The 23,662-nt window shown below is 41.5% G+C and overlaps 1 protein-coding gene across 11 annotated transcripts in view; it reads left to right on the forward strand.

The window, feature by feature from the left end:
• Positions 1–23,662, forward strand: part of BLTP1 (bridge-like lipid transfer protein family member 1) — a 197,891-nt gene that overhangs the window by 118,000 nt on the left and 56,229 nt on the right. For all 11 annotated transcript variants that reach the window (XM_069978550.1, XM_069978552.1, XM_069978555.1 and 8 more), the window contains exons 37-51: positions 1,979–2,130; positions 2,330–2,480; positions 4,701–4,853; positions 6,143–6,383; positions 7,042–7,190; positions 8,066–8,285; positions 11,552–11,710; positions 13,207–13,382; positions 13,507–13,682; positions 13,781–14,487; positions 15,406–15,651; positions 16,211–16,304; positions 20,913–21,119; positions 22,432–22,670; positions 22,940–23,184. In XM_069978550.1, coding sequence (XP_069834651.1) covers positions 1,979–2,130; positions 2,330–2,480; positions 4,701–4,853; positions 6,143–6,383; positions 7,042–7,190; positions 8,066–8,285; positions 11,552–11,710; positions 13,207–13,382; positions 13,507–13,682; positions 13,781–14,487; positions 15,406–15,651; positions 16,211–16,304; positions 20,913–21,119; positions 22,432–22,670; positions 22,940–23,184 — 3,315 coding nt within the window. The remainder of the gene's footprint in view (positions 1–1,978; positions 2,131–2,329; positions 2,481–4,700; positions 4,854–6,142; positions 6,384–7,041; positions 7,191–8,065; positions 8,286–11,551; positions 11,711–13,206; positions 13,383–13,506; positions 13,683–13,780; positions 14,488–15,405; positions 15,652–16,210; positions 16,305–20,912; positions 21,120–22,431; positions 22,671–22,939; positions 23,185–23,662) is intronic.

Below are 23,662 nucleotides of genomic sequence, written 5' to 3' on the forward strand. Positions count from 1 at the left end.
TGAGGTACCATCACATATGTATTTTACGCATGATTTCTGCGTGGTTTATGCATTTAGAATTCCGAGAGATAATTCTGATTGCAGATAACCATTGGTCATAAGTGAAGGAAGTACCCATATCCTCCTCCCATCTCAGCATGTATGGGAGTTTTTTATACATTGTAAATTCCACATTTTCTGTTAGCAAGTTATAAATATGTGAGTAACCTTTCTGGAAGCCGTTCCAGTTAAAATAGAACTTGTGAACATTTGTAAGTTTCTCTGGTTTTTGGGACCATTTCTGATTATTTGAGAATTTGTAAATTTTTTTAATTTGTGAAAGAATGGAGGAAGTTTGGGGAATAGGTAAGGGTAAATCAGATGGTTGTGTAACGTTTATGATCTTATCAAAATCATCTAAAGATTGAAACCCAGTTTGGTGCCAGAAGTCAGTTTGTAGGTCGGGGATGACTAGAGATATGAAATCTAATGGGATCTCCTTCTTGGAGAAATATAGCCATCGCTTCTTTATGAGAAATTTTTTTCTATAACGATATTGAGTCAGTTATTGATGTTAATGGTATTTTTGGTGTGTTCATATTAAGTAATGAGGCCAATAATAAGTGTGTTCATAGTATATTGTGGGATTACATTATTTTCTAATGTTGACCACCTTTAATTTGTCGCAGAGTTCCAACAGGTGGCTAATTGGTCTAGAATTGCTGCTATATTGCAAGCTTTATATATTATTTCTAATCAGATTCCTGTGTCATTTTTGTTCTGCTCTGCAAATATGCTTTCTAGCAGTGTGCCCTGTATACTGATCTATTATTGTATTGGTATTGATTATTTGAAGTGCACCTGTAACTCAGAGAAACATGTCAAATGTTGTTATTGGTCAGAGGCCAGGATTTGAGTGTTCACACCAGGACCGATCAGTAGAATGAGCAGGATCCTCTCCCATATACTTCCATTATGTCCATTATGGATCCGTCTCCTCACGTGATACAGAGCCGGAGGAGGAATGCACTAAGCGCGACCAGTCAAAACGTTATATTTTTTTGGGTGACGGTGCTTTAATTCTGTGACACCGTGAAAACTCTGCTGCTGTAATTGAGAGCCCGGTCTCAGGAAAGAAGTAGGCCTAAGCCCGGGGCCTACTGTCCCCCTTAAACCAGGGCCTCAATTACAGCAGCGGACCCGCCCGCCACGCCAGAGCTGCGGCCACCGGAGGTATGCAGGGTACGAGTGACAGCAGGGGCAGGCATCGGTGGCGGCGGTCATGGGGATAGCCATGGTACTACTTCCCCATCGTCTGCTTATAGTATGAGCAGATGATGGGGAAATAGTACCAGGGCATAAGTGGCTCCAGGATCATGTTGAAGTGCAGGGGCGGCATTGGTGGCGGCGATGGGGATAGCCCTGGTACTACTTCCCTATCATCATCTGCTCATAGTACGAGCAGATGATGGGAAAGTAGTACAGAGCATATGTGGCGGCAGCGGGGGGGGGGGGCGGATTGGTGATGGGGATGACCCTGGTCCTACTCCCTCATCATCTGCTCATACTATGAGCAGATGATGGGGGAGTAGTACAGTGTATGTGTGCATACAGACCTGTTCCATAGAGTGTCCAGCAGGGATGCACTATATATAGAAGTCAATGGTACTCATTGAATTCTATATATAGTTCGCACCCTGCTGGACACTCCATTGGAATTACACCTGATTCGTGACGTCACAGTATTTCAGAGAATTTGAAGTCTCCATGATCTACTAAATTAAGGGAAATAGCAGTATATGTGCATTTCCTATAATAAATGTACATTATGAATTTGTCTAGTAATAACATATTAAAAAATAATTTTGGCCGAACTTCTCCTTTAAAGCAATTTGTGCAATGAATGTTTTTTTCTTCTTACCATGTCTTATACTAAATATTATCTCATTAAATATATAATATGGGCCATTACTTATGTTTATTTCCTTTTACCTTACAGGATGAAGGTGTTGAATCAGATGACTTAAAGAAAGATCTTCCACTGATGCCGCCTCCTCCTGACTCAAGTAGCATGAAGCTCACCATTAAGGAGATTTGGTTCAGCTTTGCGGCTCCGACAAATGTACGCTCTCCAGCTCTGACTTTTTCCAGGTTAGTGTCACAATTTTGTCGTCAGTTATACGCCTTAACTAGTAGTTAGTGCCCATTACTTTTGTTTTACCTTTTATATTAGCCTTTTTTTTTTAAGGCTTTACGCTTTTACCTTCCAATAAATCCCTTTGCTTTATTTAGAAATAGTTTTGATCAAAGTTGTGTATCTATATTTTTTCATTTTTTTTCCGTCATCTAGACAACTAAACTTGCTTAGCACCGCAACGCCGGCTGTTGGAGCATGGTTGGTTCCTATTGACCAATTAAAGTCTTCGTTAAACAAGCTGGAAACAGAGGAAACTTTGAGAGTCTGCGCTGTCATGGGTTGTATCATGACTGAAGCACTGGAGGTGAGTGAGGCCATTACTGTGTTGTGGCTAATACACAATTAATATGTTTGTTTTACCTTATACCTTCTTTAAAAAAAAGTTACATTCTATCTACATACAGACTTTAACTTGGAGATTTGTTTAGTCTTCTATCTCTATTTTTTTTTTAATTAGTATTTTTTTTTCATGTTGCTTATTAACTTTCACGGTCATCATAGAAAACATTTGACATTTCATAGAGACATGAAGGCGAGGAGTCCAGTGTATTGTATGCATGATCCTTCAATAAACACTTGAAGATTATTCCACTTTGATGCTGTTTGATTCCTTGCCTCCAGTTACTTAGTTCACTTGAGATTGTGAACCAACCAGCATGTGTCCTACAATATCTGCAATTTTGGGACTATTGATGCAGTTGGACTCTCCTTCTGTTCGCCTAGATACCATAGAGACATGTCGAAAGTTTGGTCCAGGTCTAAATGTCCCATACCGATCGGGAGAAAGAGATTGAGAGGAACGCACTGCAGCATATCCGCTCCCCACTCTTTGTCCGCATAATCCGTCGGGCTCTATAGACTTACATTAGGAGCCTAACTGATCACATGACACAGAGCCAGGAGAGGACCGCGCCCAGCGTGGAGCATTGTCTTCTCCCGGCTCATTCTCCTCGTCTTAACACTCAGACCTGGACCGATCAAAACTTTTGACATGTCAAAAATTTTCTATGATGACAGTGACACTATAACATATTCTACAGAGATTGACAGTCTCTGTCCTAAAGGGAACTCACAACTTTATTTTCCTAACTTTCAAACACATTTGCACAAGTGCTAGTTTTAATTTAATACATCAGCTTGTTTATCAAGTATAGTAGGAACCTCGAGAACGCCTGGAAAGCTTGTAAATGCTTTGTTGATGTTTACCTCCGTCTTATTGTTTACCCAGGTGCTAGCAGGCATCAGTGCAACATACTGAGCCACCACTTAATATGCACTACATTAAATGTATAACTTTCGTATGCGATAGAACACCAGACACCCACTAAGCAATAACATACCCCTGTCAGAAGCATAGATGCAAGTGACAACCAACCATTGTATGTTTTTTTGAAAATTAAGAGTTAAAAATCTCTCTCTCTCTCTCTCTCTCTCTCTCTCTCTCTCTCTATATATATATATATATATATACATACACACACACATACATACACACATTTTTTTATATGTATATATGTATGTATTTTTTATGGATAGTTGTGGATTTTGCTGAGGGTAACCTAGAGCTAAACCCACATCCATACATTGCTTGTGGCCAGTATAAAAAACCTACAACAAACCTACAAATAATAAGTAGTCAAAATTGACATGCTTTGAATTCAAAGTGTCACTGTCGTAGCATGTAGCACAGGCGATTTTAAGAAACTTTGTATTTGGGTTTATTAGGCAAATATGCCATTATCTGCATTCAAAAAGACTTTCCCCTGGTCCCCCCCCCCTCTTCTCTCTCATTCACTGCTCATTATCAGAGAATCTCGACTCTTTTACATAAGTCGAGCCCTGTGTAATCTATGGAGAGGGGAAGGGGAGGAGGGAGATTAGTCGCTAGCCGAGAACAGAGGATTACACAGTGGGAGCTGTGGGAAAGCCAGTATTCAGAGGTCAGAGAGGTCAGTGCTGACTTCAGAGGAGATAGCCCGGTGATGTAGCTGTAAATTAACTCTTTGTTGTCCTGTTTTGGTGCCTCATCTCCCTCCACCCCTCCCCTCTCCATAAGAGAACCATGAAGACAGGGGGAGAGCTTTAAACTGCTTTTTCATGACAAAAATTCATTTTTCATCTAATAAACCCAATTCCAAAGTTTCTTAAAATCGCCTGTACTATTGATTTCTAAAAAAAAATTTAAACAGCAGTGACACTTAAGTCTCCACACCTTCGGCCAGTATTCAATCTTTCAGTGTTATTACTTGCCTTTTACTGATTCTGTGTTACACTGTGTATTATACTTCTGATCTATAGTAACATTTGACTGTAAATTATATTTAGATATGAACTGGAAAATGATGTTTAGTGCAGAATATATGCATAAATTATACATCTTTGAAACACTGGAAATAGCAGTTCACTTCAGGGATTAAGAAACATTTGTATTTACATATAAAGTTAGTCGTCATTTTTATGTCACATTTGCCATAAAGTTGATTAGCGTTAATAATCCTTGTTGCCCATTTGATGTTTGCTGCAGAACAAAAATCTTCATTTCCCCCTGAGAAGCAAGTATAACAGGCTTACCAAGCTATCGCGTTTCCTTCAAGAAAATCCGTCCTGTCTGCTTTGTAACTTGCTTCATCACTACTTACATGAAGCTAATTACTCCATCATTGAAGATGCCACATTGGTGAGTGTTATTGCTAGTTTTACCATTTTTTTTATTTTTATTTTTTAAATAATTCTTAAATTTTAGTTCAGGCAAAATCTTTACCATGTTGTCATTTGATGCCGACTCTGTAATTGACTAATGCAGCAGTTCTCCAACAATGATTGCTAGTTAGTTACTACATTAGTGGCAGGATTTAAAGGGAAACTATTAGCAGGTTAGATGAATCTAACCTTTTTGTAGCACACGGGGAGTTGAGGAGGAAGGTATGTCTCTTACCTTCCTTCTTGGCGCCGTTCCCGTGGTGTTAGCAGTGCAGTCCTTGGTCCGGAGCACCCTTAGGATCACTGCCCCGCCCCCATCATGCTTAACCAGACCACTCCTAATGTTGATCAGTGGAGCGGACAGGCCGGTTCGGCGTGATGGGGGTGGAGCAGTGCTCCTAAGGGTGCTCCAGGCTATGGATTCAACTACTATCTGCAGAAGAGCGGCGCTGGGGAGGAAGGAAGAGACATACTATCCTCCTCGGCGCCCCATGCGCATTAGAATAGTCTGACTTGCTGATGTTTTCCCTTTAAACAGGTTGTCAATTCTTGAGCAGATGGCGGATTGAGCTTGAGAATATCACTGAGTCAATGGGACTGGCGGAACTTCAAGCGGAGTCAACTGCGCAGCTTCCGCTTGAAATTTCCAAGCGTGTTCCTTAAGGTCCTATTACACTGAGCGATTTTTAACGACTAACTATAAACGATCGCAAACTAGATTGTTTATCGTTAACCTGAAATCGTTCACAATATTACACAGGACGATAGTTGTTTGTTGCGATTGTTACTACGATCGTTTACTCCTTCTGATCCCAGCAAAACTATGAACAATCGGCAATTACACTGAACGATTAGTGAACAAATGCGGAACTTGAGTGAACGAATGTGGAATTACAGCGAACGATTAACGATAATTTTAGGTTCAGATCTAAATCAATGACATATGAACGATTTTTCGATTGTTGCCTGCAATTACACAGAACGATTATCGTTTAAATTCGAATGATATACCGATTTTTCGCACGTTAATCGTCCCGTGTAATAGGGCTCTTAGTGTGAACATACCCTTAAAATGGATTGAGCAGGTGCTTCCTGTGTGTCAAGTAGGTAGCTCTGCTCAGCTGAGACTGTGCACTGTGTCAGATTCAGACAGGCGAGTAAACTGAGTTTTTTTTGTTTTTTGTTTTTTTTCCCCCCTTTCTTTTGTCTTTCTATAAGACATTCATTCTCACAATTACGTCATACTTTTTCTTTTATTTCATTTAGAGTGATGGTCTCCCTGCTCTTGTCACATTGAAGAAAGGGCTTGTTGCCCTCGCTAGACAGTGGATGAAATTTATTGTTGTTACTCCAACATTTAAAGGAGTACGTTTGGTTAGACCAACCCAACCCCTGAAGCCTCAAAATACTGTGAAGAGAGAAGAGGATGATCTGAATGGTTTAGAGAATGGCGGAGCACTGCAAAGTGATACAAGTGCAGATGGGGCTGAGTTTGAGTTTGATGCAGGTATGTTACTGTTATGGTTACTAGTTTTTGCTACATAAAGTGACTGGCAGTGAAATCTTAAAGGGACACTCTATTGAAAAAACATTTTCTTTTAAATCAAAAATTTCCAATCATCCAATACTTATCAGCTGCTGTATGTCCTGCATGAAATTGAGTATTCTTTACAGTCTGCCACTGTGCTCTCTGCTGCCACCTCTGTCCATGTCAGGAACTGTCCAGAGCAGTAGCAAATCTTCATAGAAAACCTGTGACTATTTGCTAATGTACACCCTGCTTGCCTGATAGGGGGCCAAGGGGCATGGCCTTCTCCCACACCGGATTTACTATGATTTTATGCTCGTAGAAGGCATAAATCATGTCAAGAATCTAAACCACCTCCACCAGCACTCTCTCCGATCAGAATAGAATACCAAACATATGCCGGCATGGATTAATTGTCCAGCTTGTAAACAGAGATGCAAATGTCAGAATTACGCACTGCATATCAGCTGATCCCCATCCTTGCACCTCCTCTGTCGCATCTGCGCTATACGCTGACACCATCAGAAATCTCTGTCTTGGTTGATGGCAAGGACCAGCGCAGATCGTGCATGTATGGGAGGCACTTTAACATATTTTGTACTTGTGGTAAATAAATAGTTTTGATGTTTTTTTATAGCTACTATCAGTGAACACACCATGCTCCTCGAGGGGACCAATGCGCGACCTCCGCCTGCTGGCGTTTCTTCTGGCCCTGTGAGTGGGGCTGAAATCATGAGGAAGTTGTCTAAGTCTCATGCTCATACTGATTCAGCGCTAAAGATTAAAGTAAGTTCTGCTTGGATATAGCGTGACAAGCTCAATCTTAGTTTACATCCCATTGTTTGTGAGTTTGTTCCTTAATTTGTCTAAAAAAGGGACCATACATAGAGATAGGAAGACAGCCGGGAAGTGATTTTTGGCATTACATTGGCACACTGTGTAAGAAGGTGCTAAACAGCTGATCAATCGGCATCCCACCAGTCAACCATTGATAGCCTATTCTGTGAACATCAATTGTTTTCTCTTTTCAACCTCTTTTTTTCGTATCTGTTTCTAGTTTCTGATTGTAAATATTTTAGTTTTTTCATTTTTGTGTATTACAATTATGAGAGCAGCCATATTGTCTTGAGTTTTTGCTGTGCTAACAGCATTTAGAAATATACAAAAGAGCCCGTGGAGCCTCACTGAAGAGTCTCGAAACACAGGACTAGCCCTCCAGGAAGGACCCAGCCGAGGGGTGATTCCTGTAAGGAAACCACCAAAACCACCATAATAAGTGGCCCTATAAGTCCATGTAATGACAAGGGATAAACCAAGGCCAGGTAACCATCCACAGACAGCTGTTTCGGTGTGTTGCCCCTCATCAGTGTGGAGCAGGATTCTGGCTAGGTGGGAGCAATGCCTAGTAGAGCCATAAGAGAAACAGATCACTGAACTCAGGGAGACCAGCCAAAGATAACACTGCCGGCTGCTAATGAAAGCGCTCAATGCAGTGAAGTCCTAGGTTACATTGTCACTTAGCATTACATGAACATAGATGTGTGGTATTGCTGGAATATCTCCATCCCCAGGCCCGGAGCTGTCTATGCTCATGTCTTATAGATTTTGTAAAATCTTATTCTTATGCAAAGTATGTGTGTTGTTTTTTTTTCCTGTTTAAGGGGATCCACCCGTATCATTCTTTAAGCTACACTAGTGGAGACACAGCAAATGATTCTCCGGCCCATGTCAGCAGATCTGGGATGCCTGTGAAAGAGAGCCCGAGGAAGGAAAGCCTTCTGAGCTACCTAACCGGGAGTTTCCCCAGCCTGCACAATCTCCTGGATGGAACTCCACAGAGGAACGCCACAGCTGTTAAGAGCAGTTCCCTCACCAGGACAGGTATTAGTTATATTAGCGGTTCAGAGATGATAACACGTCTATGGGTCTCCCCTGTAATTTATTACATGTGCTTTGTGTTTTACGGTAATTATTTATAGGTCCTTTTACATTACCCGAAGTTGGGCCGTGTACGGTTACAAACAAGGGCCGATCAGCAAGGCAAGAATAATCGGGCAGTAAGGGCTGCATGGACACATGAAAACACACACATAAAAACCTTACCTCTCCCCACTCCTGGTCTTCTCTCCTGTGCCCCACAGCTTCCCGATCCCGGTGGCAGTAGTGTGTGATTGGCTGAGCTCAGGTGACAGACCGCTCAGGCGCTCCAGCCGCCAGGACCTGGAAGCTGTGGAACACAGGAGAGAAGACCGGGAGTGGGGAGAGGTAAGGTAGCAGGGGGGTCGCCAGCTGTCGGACGTGCATCACTTTTACACGTAGTGATGCGCGGTCAGCGGCCGATGATTTTAGGTCCAAACCTAAACCAACGATCAGCCGATGATCGTTGTCTCTATTACACAAATCGACAATTTGGCCGATTTGGCCGATTATTGCTCCATGTAGTAGGGCCCTTATTGTACTGTATTTCCCCAGATGCTGTGCTTAAATGGTGACTTCATTTATTGGAGACAAATTAGCCCCCTTGTGTTCACTTTAAAACATAAGACTGACATTAAAAAATAGAAAAACATGGGAAAGAAGCCAAACCTTTTGTCCCAGCACTGTTCTTGTGGGAATTGCAGCATTTTTTGCCAGGTTATTTTGTGTTATTATAATTTTATGAGAGGCGTTACTTAGGATAATGCTTTGTGACTGTTCATTTTTAGAGATGAGCGAACTGGGTTCGGGTTCGAGTCGATCCGAACCCGAACATTTGGTATTTGATTAGCTGGGGCTGCTGAACTTGGATAAAGCTCTAAGATTGTCTGGAAAACATGGATACAGCCAGTGACTATATCCATGATTTCCACATAGCCTTAGGGCTTTATCAAAGTTCAGCAGCCACCGCTAATCAAATGCTTAAAGTTCGGGTTCGGATTGACTCGAGCATGCTCCAGGTTCTCTCATCTCTAATAATTTTCGAATGGATTGCTGTATTCTCCTGTACTTTTCCGGTTTTACAGTAACTTGCGGCACTGTTGTGTGTTTAGTGCATATTACCATAGTTCATCTGTCTTCTCTCACCAGCAGTATGTTACATTGCACTGTCTGTACCTTTTGTCTGCCCACACCAGAGCATAGCTGCACGTTATAATATTTAGTATTATTGTAGTAGTTATAGTTGTATGGCTAAATAATTTTCATTGCGCTTACAAAACCTTAAGAAAAATAAAAAAAATCAGTCAGGCACAGGAAAGGGACAGAGACTGCGGATTTCGCTTCCTATTACGAGCTGTAAAATGTTACACACACCATTCCCAGCAGTACTTTATTTTTTCTGTGTTACTGTACATTGTTGCTTTTTGTACCCCACTGAGTGTTTTCTATAAATAATCTTTTCTAGTACAAATTACAGTCATAGCTCTGTGCTCGGGAAGGCTGTTCCAGAACCAAGCAGTTTGAGAACTGAGCAGTTTTTTTCCATAGGAGATCATGAAAATACTCTTAGGGGGCGTTCACACCTACAGGATCTGCAGCAGATCTGCAGCAGATTTTATGCTGTGTTCAGTTATTTAAATGAAATCTGCTGCAGAAAATCAGCTGCAGATCCTGTAGGTGTGAACGCACCATTAATTGGTTTTTGCCTTACATGGGTCAGGTGCAAAGTGCCTGGCCCACAGAGCATAGAGTTAAAGAGGTATTCCAGGAAAAAACAACTTTTCCTCTACCCACAGGATAGGGGAAAAGTAGGAGGTCGTGGGGGAGGTTCGTCGTCTGTATCCTCGCCGATCTCTGTATCAGGCCCTGGGTTCTGTTTATTGAATAGAGCTGCGGGTACAGCACGAGAGCCGTGGCTCTTTTCATTCCTATGGAGCGACAGAAAGAGCCGAGTACGACGGAAGAGCACTGTGCTCGGCTCTTTTCGTGGGCTCCATAGGAAGGCATTTAGCTGGGGGTCACATACCGTACCCGTGGCTTTATTAATTAAACAGAAGTTGGGGCCTGATACAGAGATTGGCAGGGGGTACAGAGGTCGGACCCCCCCCCCCCCCCCCAATCTCCTGTGGATAGGGGAAAAGTTTTTTTTTTTTCCTGGAATAGTAGTGATGCAATAGCATTACTGCTTACCTCCTCTGCACAATACAGTAATTAGCAGTGCATTGCACACTGCTCCTTACTGCAGAAGTGGGGAATCCCACCTACAAACAGGGTTTCCCAGTCTAGAGCAGAAAACTTCTGCTCTGGAGTGAACCCTGTCTGTACTGCTGCTGCAGCTGCTGAGCTCAGTTTGCCAGCCAGGCAGGGGTTAAGCTGTGCACAAAATCACCTCTTAACACTCTAGGAGGAGCAGAACATTAAAATGCTCCTCTTTGGAAAGAATTTACTTACTTTCCATGGGTCTTGTCTGTGTATTCACGTGCACAGCAGCCTCTAGTGATGATCATGTGACCATTACTAGAGGCTGTGATCATGTGACCATCACTAGAGGAGCTAGTCATGTGACCATCACTTGAGACGGCAATCATGACCATTACTAGAGGCTGCTGTGCACATGGATACACAGACAAGACCCAGGAAGAGAAAGTTAATCCCTTACAAAGAGGAGAGTAACATCCATCATTTTGGTGTTCTGCTCCTCCTAGGGGGTTAAGAGCTGATTCTGTGCACATCATCTAAATTTAACCCCTGCCTGGCTGGCAAACGGAACCGGCTGAGCAGAGGCAGCAGTAGAGACACAGCTCCCTCTGGAGCAGAAGTTTTCTGCTTCTGGCCGGGAAACCCTATTTAGAGCCACGGGGAATCTCCTCATAATGAAGGGATTCCCTGCTCGAAACAGTGGTACCTGAACATCTTTGATAACTGTCGGCTGAACTATTGTCCAGTGGACGGTTTTCTCCCTCAGTTTTGTTCTGATACCAAGCAAAGTTCGAGTACCGAACAAAAATTATGGTTTGAGAACAGAACAGTTCGAACACCAAGGTACCACTATTATAAACAAGTACCATTTTGTTTTGATGGCCTGTGATTGTGTGGCCAATAGACAGTTCACAATATGATGGTTTACAGTAAAGTATAAGACACCATATTACACAGTGGATAATCTTGTCTTCTATTTTCCTTCTTGGGCATAAGAATTCTCTGAAACCTCTCCTGATTCATTGATACAGGGAATCCTGTGGCCACAGAAATGTTATCAGAACATCCTTTATTGTCTGAACCATCCTCTGTGAGCTTCTATAACTGGATGTCAAATGCAGTGGGTAATAGAGGCAGTGTGGTACACGAGTCACCCCTGATCAAGTCTGGACACAACAGTCTTCCAACAGGTATTGGCACCCAGGTTCTTTTGGAGTATTGTTTAGAGTTTGTCCACTGTAAAAACTGTAAAAAGTTGGACAAAACGTTCCCATAAATCTGGTAACGTGCAGCATGCACAAACAAAACATTTCCCGATAGATACACCTAGAAGTCACATGACCAAAGTGTCCACACTAGTTTGACCTGAAAAGGATCATAAGTTAAATTCCCGATTCTTTTTATTATTCAGTAAACTGAGTAAAGGTCTTTGTTTTGTGTGACCATTGTCATACATCCTCATACTGTAAATCCATTTGTGTGTTTTTTAACATTTGTCTTTGTGCACAACATTTCACTATAGTCGTCCTCAGAACCCAAACGGTTAACATAAAATTGACAGCACAGCTTTTGCAGCAGTTGCTTCTTTAAGTGGAGACCATTGTTGTTTTAAGGATAAACCTCTGGATATGTGGTTGGTGTTATGAATAGAGATGAGCGAACCTGGAGCATGCTTGAGTCGATCCGAACCCGAACGTTCGGCATTTGATTAGCGGTGGTTGCTGAAGTTGGATAAAGCCCTAAGGCTATGTGGAAAACATGGATATAGTCATTGGCTGTATCCATGTTTTCCAGACAACCTTAGAGCTTTATCCAAGTTCAGCAGCACCCGCTAATCAAATGCCGATCGTTTGGGTTCGGATGGACTCGAACCCGAACCCGCTAGTTATGAACCATTAAAGTTCTTAAACTTATTTTGTATACATGTGATATCTTACTGTATTAAGGATTTCTTTGTGGTCGCTCCCCTCAAAATTGCATGTTGTTGTTGGTGTACATTGCAGTAGGGGCGGGGGTTAACAGCTGTGGAACCGTATATGTCCTCCACCCACATCGTTGCTGTATCCTCTGTGGCTTCATAGGCATTTAGACCCCGCCCCTTTCACAGCGTCATCAGAATGGGCCAATCTAGAGGCATAGCCCCACCCTCTCTGTGACAGCCAGATTAGGGGGTGTGGCCTAAGGCCTCTATGTTGGGGGGGGGCAATGTGGGCAGAAATATGAGGTTCCGCGACTGTTAAGCCCCGCCCATACAGCACTGTCCGCCAACAGAAACATGCATTTTTGAGGGGAGAGACCACAAAGAAATCCTTTATACTGTAAGATATTAAATGTACAGAATATAAGCTTAAGAATAGTGCTGAGGACTCCTTATCTGAAAAGGGGGGACAATATCACTTTAAGGTTAAATAAAAAAAAAAAAATGTATAAATTAGGTTTTGTAAATTGTTGAATAAAAAAAAAATGGGTTGTGCGAACTACATATGATGACCGGAAAATTTCCAGAAGAGCCCATTATCCTAAGATGTACTGACATCCAAGCTTACAGTTTACTATATATATACATCCTTGTGAGAAAGTACACCCTATTAGAATAGTTCAATGACTTTCTATGAGTTTGACTGATCCGTAGTTACAGTAGTGTTTTTGTTTTTTTTTCCTCCTCGTTACCGATTTGATGTTTTAGGAACTACACATAACCTGCCAACCATTCCATCCGCTTCTGATTTTAATACTGTCCTGTCCAGCGATCAGAACACATTGGACGGGACCCATTCTCAGCACAGCACTAGCCAAGATGATATTGCGGGAATTGAAGATGGCAACCAAGGATTCCCTGCAGTTCAGCTTGCAGATGCACAGGTTAAAAAGAACAAAAAATATTTCTTCTAAACACCATAACCCAAATCCTTTGTTATTAATCCTCCCTTAGGTAAATGGCTTCAATATCTTTGCCATCCTCTGATCTGCTTCTCATCTTTTGTAGGTGGTTTTCAAGCCTCTTCTCCGTTATACCGGCATCCAGTCTCAGGATGTTGTACCACTCAGCTATAGGATGTATTTTGGGGAGCATCTGTCCTTCTCTGGTACACTTGACTGTCTTAGAGCGGACATAGTTGATTCTGATACTTCCAAGGAAAGAAGAAGTAAAAGAGCCAGAAGGTTTGCTTTATCATGACTTCATGTGATGTTCAATCTTTTAGTAAAAAAATATGATGAGATATTCTTAAAATATGGCCTTTTTTGTGTTTTATTTTTAGGCAAGGGGCCATAAACCTACCTCCTCTTGAATTCAAGCCAGCGCTGATGCTAGAGACCTTTAGCATCAATGCAGTGATAATGGAAAAGTCTATGTGCACCCCCCAGAATTCTACCAGCGCCCTCTCCTTTCATGATCTCAGTAAGAGGTACTACAACACCTTCCACTGCAACTTTACCATTTCCTGCCAGTCAATCAGCCAGCACGTAGACATGGCTTTGGTACGGCTTATACATCAGTTCAGTACTATGATTGATGATATCAAAGCTACACAGACCGATATCAAACTGAGCAGGTATACAGCTGGATCAGCATCACCCACACCTACCTTCAAGACTAGAAAACACAGAGATTTTCGCTCCTCGGATTTTAGCCGCAGTTCTCGGGGCAGCTTGAACGGAGGCAACAGAGTGAATAATATAAAGAACAAAAGAGCCAACAACGATACCAACAAAAAGGAGTCTCGGAACAAGAACTCTTTGGGAAGGTCGGAGAGAAGAACCTCTAAGGTTTCTCGAAAAGGATCAAAAGATGCCGCAGATCATATGGCAATACACATGGATGACTCTGATTCCATAACTGTGTCCGAACAAAGTGAGCCGTCAGCAGAATGTTGGCAGAACATGTACAAGCTGCTAAACTTTTACTCTCTTATCTCTGACCCCACTGGATTTTTGGAAAAATCATCCGAACCCCTTGCCCCTGCAGGTAAGAACATATGTTTCCCCTGTCAAGTTTAAGACTGGATTCACACCATGTTTTTACAACAACAAAAAATTGATGGAAAAATGGTTGCATCCGTTTTAATCTGTTTTTCCATTGACTTTCATTATACATTTACAAAAGAAAAAAGATACGTTTGTGTGCATCCGTTTTTTCCATTGACTTCCATTATTGAAAAAAAATAATGTTCACAAAAATTCGGTTGTCTACGTTTTGTGTACATTAACCCTCTCCCGCCGCTGCACAGTAAATTAACGTTGCTGCTGCCCATGCCTGAGGCGGCAGTGACGTTAATTTATGATTGAGGATCATAAATGATCGAAGCTGCGCCTGTGTCATCCGCTGCGGGTCGCGGCTATTATTGATAGCCGGTGACCCACCGCAACTCTCAGCACCAGAGCCGCGCTCTGGTGCTAAGGGTTAACCCTATAGATACTGCGGTCAGCACGACTGCAGCATCTATAGGGCTCCAGGCAGAGAATTCTCCCTCTACAGAGGAAGAATTCTCTGTCCGGTGTCCATCGGGGCTCTGTGAAGTGATCGCAGAGCCTCGCTGGTAGCCTTGGAAACTGAAAGCCTCAGGCTTCCAAGTTCCTGGCTACGGAGGCCGGCAAGGAGAGGGAGGGAAGGCTGGGAGCGCGCCGGGGGAGGAAGGGAAGGCAGGGCGCGCAGCCGTGCGTTCTTCCCCCTCCCCTCTCTCCCCAGCTGCTGTCACAAGACATAGGGACATCAGCTTATGGGATCATTATGATCCCATAAGCTGATGTCCAAAAACGACCTGGGCATTGAGGAATCAATGACCCATGTTCGTGAACGGGTTAAAAAAAAAAGGATGCATTTTAATCCTTTTGTTGTGTATTGGTATGTTGACAAGTTTTTCCTCTCTTTTCCATTAACGCCTAGGAGGAAGGAGTCCGTCAGAGCCCACATGCAAAGTGGTGTTTGAGAACGAACAGGACAGTAATAGCTTGAACAAGGGTCAGAGAAAACGAAGCTTGGTTGCAGCTGAACCACAGCATGTCACCTTGATCATTTTTGGAATTGGCATGGTGAATCGCACCCATTTAGAAGCTGACATTGGGGGCCTGACAATGGAATCGGAGCTCAAGAGGATTCATGGAAGTTTTACCCTAAAGGAAAAAATGAAAGGTACAGTTGTAAGGGCGCACTCACACACGGTGGTATCAGCCATGGCTACCGCATACATTTCTGACTTGCTGCTCACCACTAGTGCTAACAATTCACTGCTAATTGCAGGCGGCACCTGAGGCGGCCATTGTTTAAAGTCTGTTTGTCACCTGCAGATCTCAAGTGGCAGCTGTGGCCGATACCACTACATATAAGGGCTCATTCCCATGTCCCATAATTACGGGCCCGATGGACGGGGAAGCCCTGTACTTAGGTGTTTCCCCACCTGGAATGATGTATCAGTATCATGCCGGGAGCGGGGAAACGATTTGAATCTCTGCGGCACTGTAATGACAGAGCTATGCGACTCACTTCCTGTGAAGTTGACGTTTTAGTGAGTTTTTCCATCATGTCATATTAGAGCAAAATAATAAAAAAAAAAAACATCATACTTGTGTACCTATATATCCTAAATCTGTGTCTAGAGAAAACTTTTGGCTCTGCCTACGTTTTTTCCTTTCTTCAATTAATCTAAAGTCGTAATTGTTTTTTATCTGCATTAATTTTTTTATTTCTTTAGATGTCCTGCATCAGAAAATGACTGAAACATGCGCAACAGCCCATATTGGTGGTGTAAACATTGTTCTTTTGGAAGGCATTACACCAAATATTCAGTAAGTTTTATACTGAGCTATGTATCATTTAATAATTGATATTACCATGTTAATATATTCTGTATTGCTAAATTCTTAGCTGTAACAAATGTCTGAACTTAAGTGTATTCCCATCTCAGCTTGTTATTCCCTGTCCTTAGGATAGGATATAACAGACTGATTGCTGGGAATCTGACTCCCAAGACCCCCACCGATCCCAAAAATAGAGACACAATTTCACCCATAATAAATGAAGCGATCACCGCTGCCTGAGCTTCATTCTTTTCTATGGGCTGCCAAACGTTTCCAAGTGTTGAACACAGAATCGTTCAGTGGCCCCAAAGGGCGTGAATTCCATGGACAATTGTGTCACTGTTCCGAGATTTGTGGGATTCCCAGGGGTCGGACCCTCAGTGATCAGCTTGTTATCCCCCAACTTATAAATAGAGGATAAAAAGTTGAGATGGCAATACTCCTTTAATTATTTGCTTAGGACTCAGCAAAAGAAGCTATAAAAAAAACTGCTAGGGTAATGTTAACTTCACATATTGCATATCTAACAAGACTTTTTTCTTATTAAAAAATATTATTTTGGGGTTAAAAAAAATATTTTTCCTAAAAATGAAAGCGGTTTGAAAAGATTTTCTAGGGTTCTTGACCACAATATGATTTTTAAATGGCGTGACATTGTATAAATAAGCACTAATCTTACACATTTTAGTTTGTTTTTGTCTTTAAATAGAAGCTTCATATTTTGGAAAATGATGCTGATCGGGCCTTTGACTTTTAAGGAATAGTTATTTCACCATGACCTATGTTTCCATGGTTCTCTTTACACAATAATTCCTTAAAAAGTACTTGTCACTAAAAATAACTTATGACTTCTCATTAGACATGTCAAAAGTTATTGATTCCCCCGGGTCTCTTTGGTGAGACCCATAGAGGGAGATTCCCTTCCTTACTCTGTGTGGTTGGGGATGGCTACACACCATCCACAAGCTTTAGATGCTGCACATTTGATATATACCTGTATAACACTTGCCTGTCTTCTTTAGGGTATGTTTACCCTGAGTAAAATAGGCGGAAATCTGCGGCGGAACTCTCCGCTGCGGAATTCAGCCTGCCTCAGTGTGTCATAGCCCGTCTATGGAAAAGCGCGTGCTCCTCCGCTGCCGCAGTGCGGGAGAAGAGGAGCGCGCGCTCTCTGATAGAGATGCTATAACACACTGAGGCAGGCGGAGTTCCACCCATTTTACTCAGTGTAAACCCTTATGCTCTAAAATCACTTCATTTTATTGGTGGTTAGTGTCGTCTAGGCGGGGCTTCATAACATTAAGGTACTCTACCCACCTGGATGACACCGTCCATATACGACAGGGGGCCTGACTGCTGTGAACGCCGCCTAGGTGACACTGTCCACCAACAAAATGAAGCAATTTAAGAGCAATAAGAAGACACAGACAAGTATTATACAGGTATATATTGAATGTGCAGCATCTAAGCTTGTGAATGGTGCAGAGAACCCCACATAGAGTAAGGGGGGGGGACAATATTACTTTAAAGGTGTTGCCTGAGATAGGGACATTGTTTTCTCATGAGGCATTACTCAGTGATCTTCATATATTGACTACACTTTCCCCTCACAGACTTCATGCTCTGCTATAATATTCCCAGTACTGAGAGCTCTCACCTTTAAAGTTCAGCTGCTTCCTCCTGTATGTGGGCATAAACTCCACTTGCATAATTTTTAACCATCCTCAGCAGTGGGTATATTATACATACAAAGCTATTCTTATGTCTGTCTCCTTGCTAACATTATTTATCTGATCCAACTCAATAAAGACAACAGCTCAATTCCTAAAGATGACGAGCTCTATTAATATCTGCAATGATGAGCTCTATTAATAGATGAGCATAGCCATTAATACCAGTATGTCTCGGCTTCCCACCTAACGGATGCCTCAGGTTTATATTAGCACCATTTTATATTTGCATGATGCTTCGCCTTCAGTGTGACCGTGTGACTAAGGTTGCAATCTGTTCCTTTCGTCTTTTTTTTTCACAGTGGCCAAAAATAGAGGATTTTCCTCTGTCATTGATTTTTTTTTCCAGGTTGTTGTGAATTTCTGATATCTTTTAGCTATACACATTAATAATTATCTGCATTGTTATTTTTTTTCCCACTTTGTAAAAATGTTTTTGTGCCAAAATTATTTTTCTTAGTTTAAAAAAACATAATATCTTTTTAGGTGAAATACCGACCATTGTTTTTATAATAACTGCTGTAAGTAATGATAATTATTTATGGGCGTCATTATCAAATGCCGGTTGTTCTTTTTCACATAAATAAAAAAAAAAAAACAGTACATGAACGTTGTAACATGTGAAAATTGACATCCGTTTAAAGTAAAAGTTTTTATTTTAACATGGGCAATAATCAGATAGTAACAATACTTGTATAAGTGAAATCAGGCCCATCTGGGACACCTACGCTATGGCATAGCCACAGTATATGCCATAAGTTTCCCCACACATCACCTATCTTTATAATGTAGCCCCCCTGGCCCCTTCTGGACTTTTTATGACTGCCAGAAATGTCAGGAAGCCGAAAACAGCTAAAAATGGCAAATTACACAAGTTTCATAACTCTCATTGATTGTAATTGGAGTTGTACAAATGGTGTAGCCCCATGAGCTAGCTATTTAGGTTATTCTCGGAGTCAAGGGGACACATATGGTGTATACTGTGGACATGGCATAAGTATCCCTGATGGGCATACTCCATCAAATACTCTAGGCAGTAGCTTCCTAAGCCGAGGATGGAGAGAGAGAAGATGGACAAGGTATGCCCAGTTTCTCACTTCCTTTATAATTAGCATTTATAGGATTTGAGACCTCTATAAGGGTGGATTTACAGACAGTGTTTTTTGTTTAGTTTTTTTTTTTTGTTTTTTTTTACAGTACTGCAGTATTTTTTATGCAGTTTGTCAATACAAGACCAGAGGTGAATCCAGCAGAGTACACCTGATCAACTTTACCCATCTTTTTCTGGATACACAATCACCGTAATCTAATTACATCTAGAAAAGAGAGTTTTGTTGGTATCATCTTGGTAAAAATACTGTTAACCTTAAAGGGGTTGTCCAGCGAAAATCTTTTTCTTTCAAATCAACTGATATCAGAAAGTTATATAGATTTGTAATTTACTTCTATTAAAAAATGTCAAGTCTTCCAGTACTTATTATCTCCTATATATCATGCAGGAAATGATGTTCTGGCCAGAGATGTCAGCAGAGAGCACTGTGTCAGACTGAAAATAAAACATTTCCTGCAGGACATACAGCAGCTCATAAGTACTCGAAGACTTGAGATTTTTTTTTTATAGAAGTAAATTACAAATCTATAGAACTTTCTGACACCAGTTGATTTGAAAGAATTTTTTTTTTCGCTGGACAACCCCTTTAAGGAATAGAATTTAATTCCTTATTATGTATTGTATGGTAAGTAGCTGCCAGGATGCTATACGAGGCGTGAATGAACAATCATAGCCTTGTGACTGTCTGATCTATGCTCAGTCTTTTTCTTGGGTTTACAGTTTTGTTTTCAGCTGGTTTTGCATGGATGGTTGATTATTTCTTTGATTTCTTTTTTTGTTTTCTTCTTGCTTTCTCTTGAACCTTCATCTTTAGATTGGAGGATTTTCCTACATCTCCAACAAGCACAGCCAAACAAGAGTTTCTGTATGTCCTGATCATTACTTGTTCAGTTGTTGTGATCTTGTGATGTGATGATTTGAGTACTTACAGTAATTCCCCCTCTTGTTAACGTTTCATTTCTGTGCATGTATAAAGTTAGGTGCAATAATATATTTATGTGTGATATGAGCACGTGCACATGGATCTCTAGGACACTTGGTAAAACCAGAGATGTTGTGTCTAGGTAAGTATTTTAGCCAAACAGAATAAATAAATTAACAAACAAGACCCCCATTATCAAGTCTGGGAGGCAGGGGGATTTTCTTAATTGTTGGGCCCCTGTTGGCCATATGTTTTGGATACACATTAGCCAGGTGTTTTTGTTTTGTCTATTATGTACAGTGGCCTTCCTTCGATATTGGTGGGGGTCTGGTTTAATGGATATAATGGACGTGATGATCTTTCTGTGTTTTTTTTTCTGTGACCATATTCATAGTATATACCAGGGGTAGGGAACCTTGGCTCTCCAGTGGTTGTAACCGCTGGAGAGCCAAGATTCCCTACCCCTAGTATATATGCACCCTTTGGAAATGTGACGGAAAATACGTTGCTGAATCCGCCGCTCGCGAACTACGGCGAGCGGGTGCTTCTCCGTCTGTGTCATAGACTCCACTCTATGCACGGGCGGATTCCGCTCTCTGTCCAAAGAATGAACGTGGATTCTGCGACAGATTTTCCGTCACATTTCCGAAGTGTGCACATACCCTAAGAGAGGAGCACCCTGCCCCCCGTCATGTCTAAAATCAAGCAAACAAGAGCATGACTGTCAAGTGATGCATGTGTCAGTGTGAAAGTATACCATTGATCTTACTGTGGCTTATACTTACAAGGACGTCCACTATTAACGTCTTTTAAATCTGTCTCTTTTTTTACAGGACTGTGGTAAAATGCAGCATTGCAAAATCCCAAGCCCTTTATAGTGCACAGAGAGGCCTGAGGACGAGCAACGCCGCTGTCTTCAAAGTAGGAGCAATCAGCATAAATATCCCCCAGCACCCGGCAACTCTGCACAGCATGATGGTCCGCAGTTCTCACCAGCTCTCCAAGCAGATCTCCGATCTTATCCGTCAGCCATCCACTGTGTAAGACACTAGATGGGCATTGGTTATTACCATTATTATTTATTTTTAGAGCAGCACCCCTGGTTCTAGGGCACTGTGCACATGATAAAGGGTTGGAATATGTATCGTAACAAAAAAGCAAGTTTAAGAAAACACAAATTAAAGGGGTAGGTTACCCAAAAAAATTTTTCTTTTGAATCATCTGGTGCCAGAAAGTGCCAGATATTTGTAATTTACTTCTATTAAAAAATCTCAAGTCTTCCAGTACTTAACAGCTGCTGTATGTCCTACAGGAAGTGGCATTCTTTCCAGTCTGGAGAGCAAGAACAGAATCTATTAGTGGAGTAGACTTAAGGCCCTATTACACCAAGCGATTTGGCGAAGTTCAAAGGCAACGATCAGCCAACATGCAAGTTGTCGGCTGATTGTTGTCTTTGAACATGTTCAAAAAGAACCACAACCATAGCCACGGTCTGCTGGCCATCACTTCTGCAATAGGATCGGTGTAAGCAGACTGCTGCTATCTTCTATGGGCCATCCGGACGATCTAAAGATTCCGCAACTCCCCGCGCCCCCTCCTCCCCAGTCGCTGCGGGTGGGCATAATAGCGCCAACAACGAGCAGGGAACGAGGAGCAAGCAAGCGCTGACCTGACAGGTCGGCGCTTGCTTGCACCTAAAAGTGTCACTGTTTTTTCATTTTTTGCAGAAATCAATAGTCCAGGCAATTTTAAGAAACTTTGTAATTGGGTTTATTAGGCAAATATGCCATTATCTGCATTCAAAAAGCCTTTCCCCAGGTTCCCTCCCCCCCCTCCCTACTCTCTCTCATTCACTGCTCATTATCAGGAAATCTCAATTCTTTTACATCAGTAGAGCCCTGTGTAACCTATGGAGAGGGGAGGGGGAGGAGGGAGATTAGTCACAGCAGAAAGCAGAGGACAAAGGATTACACAGTGGGAGCTGTTTGAAAAACGGTATTCATAGGTCAGAAAGGTCAGTGCAGACTTTAGAGGAAATAGCCCGATGATGTAGCTGTAAATTAACTCTTCGTTGTCCTGTTTTGGTGCCTCATCTCTCTTCAAACTGCTTTTTCATGATAAAAATGCATTTTTTCGGCTTATAAACCCAATTACGTTTCTTAAAATTGCCTGTTCTATTGATTTCTGCAAAAAAAAAAAAAAAATTGAAACTACAATGACACTTTAATATCTGGCCGTGTAATAGGGCCCTTAGATTCTAATTTCTAGAAAAATACATATCTTCATAGAGGTATTCTACATGTAGCATCATTAAATGCTTTCTAATCATTTATTATCCTATCTCTTTTACAGAGTGCCCCCAGCAAAGGAGGACGTTGCCACTCCCTTACTCTCTGAAAAGACCCCCACTAGTGTGAACCAAACTCCCATTGAAACCAATGTGTTTCCCCAGCTCCCAGAGGGCCTGGAAAAGAAGCCTATAGTCTTGAAGTTCAGTGCTATGTTGGATGGGATTGCTATTGGAGCTGCACTCCTACCATCCCTTAAAGCAGAGTACAAAATGGGAAGAATGAGAAGTCATGGAATGACAGGTAGAAACCAGTATACAAGGGTATCTTATATACAGCAATTTATTACCTTTTTTATCTTCAGTCTTTATAAACTACTTACATTAAATTCAGATGAAATATTACTCCTGTGCTATGTTATGGTGTTTAACCCCTCGCTGCTGCTATCCCCAGAGCACACAGTCCATCTGGGAAAAAATGGGGTGATTTATAAATGTGATTGATTTATTGCCATTTGTCATTTGTGATGTGATTTATTGCCTTTAAATTTTTATTCCTTTTTTTTGTCTTAGGTGCCCAAACAAGGTTTACATTTGAACTGCCAAATCACAGGTTGCGTTTTACATCAAAGGTATCCCCTACAGATATGTCTACAATTCCCCCATCAGCAAGTCTCAATCTCCCACCAGTCACTATGCATGGTAAATACATCATGGAAGAACATGACAATTATTCTGATCAGGCTTGGAGTATGGATGACCTACCTGCTAAGCAGGGTTACTATCTACAAGGAAACTACTTGCGTTGTGTGGCTGAGGTGAGAAAAATTACGTGTTTTTCAATTTCCCTTTACAGTGATAACAAGGTCATCAATACACAGCAAAAAAGTGGCAAGTCGCTTACATGTGGAAATGAAATGGCATGTTAAGTGTGCAGCATTTTCTCATTGAATTCAATGTGATTTAATGGGAAATGCGTTACAGGTGTAAAATAGGTGCATTTTGTAGTGTAATAAAAGCATATTTTTTACACTTCAGGATGCATTTACCAATAAATAAACCATGTGAACATTAGTGGATCCATTTTTAAGTGAATATTGTAAATAGAAGCAATAAGCTTAGAAAATAATAAAAAAAAAAGTAAAAGAAAGTGTATTTTTTCTTGCTTTTGCCCCTTTTCCTTACATTTGCACAATAAAAAGATAACCATTTCAATTTTGAAAGTCTAATGTGTTCAACAAAAGAAAAAAAGATGGGTAGACCCTGTAACAAACACAAATCCCCTTTAGGATGCAA

The sequence above is a fragment of the Dendropsophus ebraccatus genome, chromosome 7 (assembly GCF_027789765.1).
Source record: "Dendropsophus ebraccatus isolate aDenEbr1 chromosome 7, aDenEbr1.pat, whole genome shotgun sequence".
Taxonomy (NCBI): Eukaryota; Metazoa; Chordata; class Amphibia; order Anura; family Hylidae; genus Dendropsophus; species Dendropsophus ebraccatus.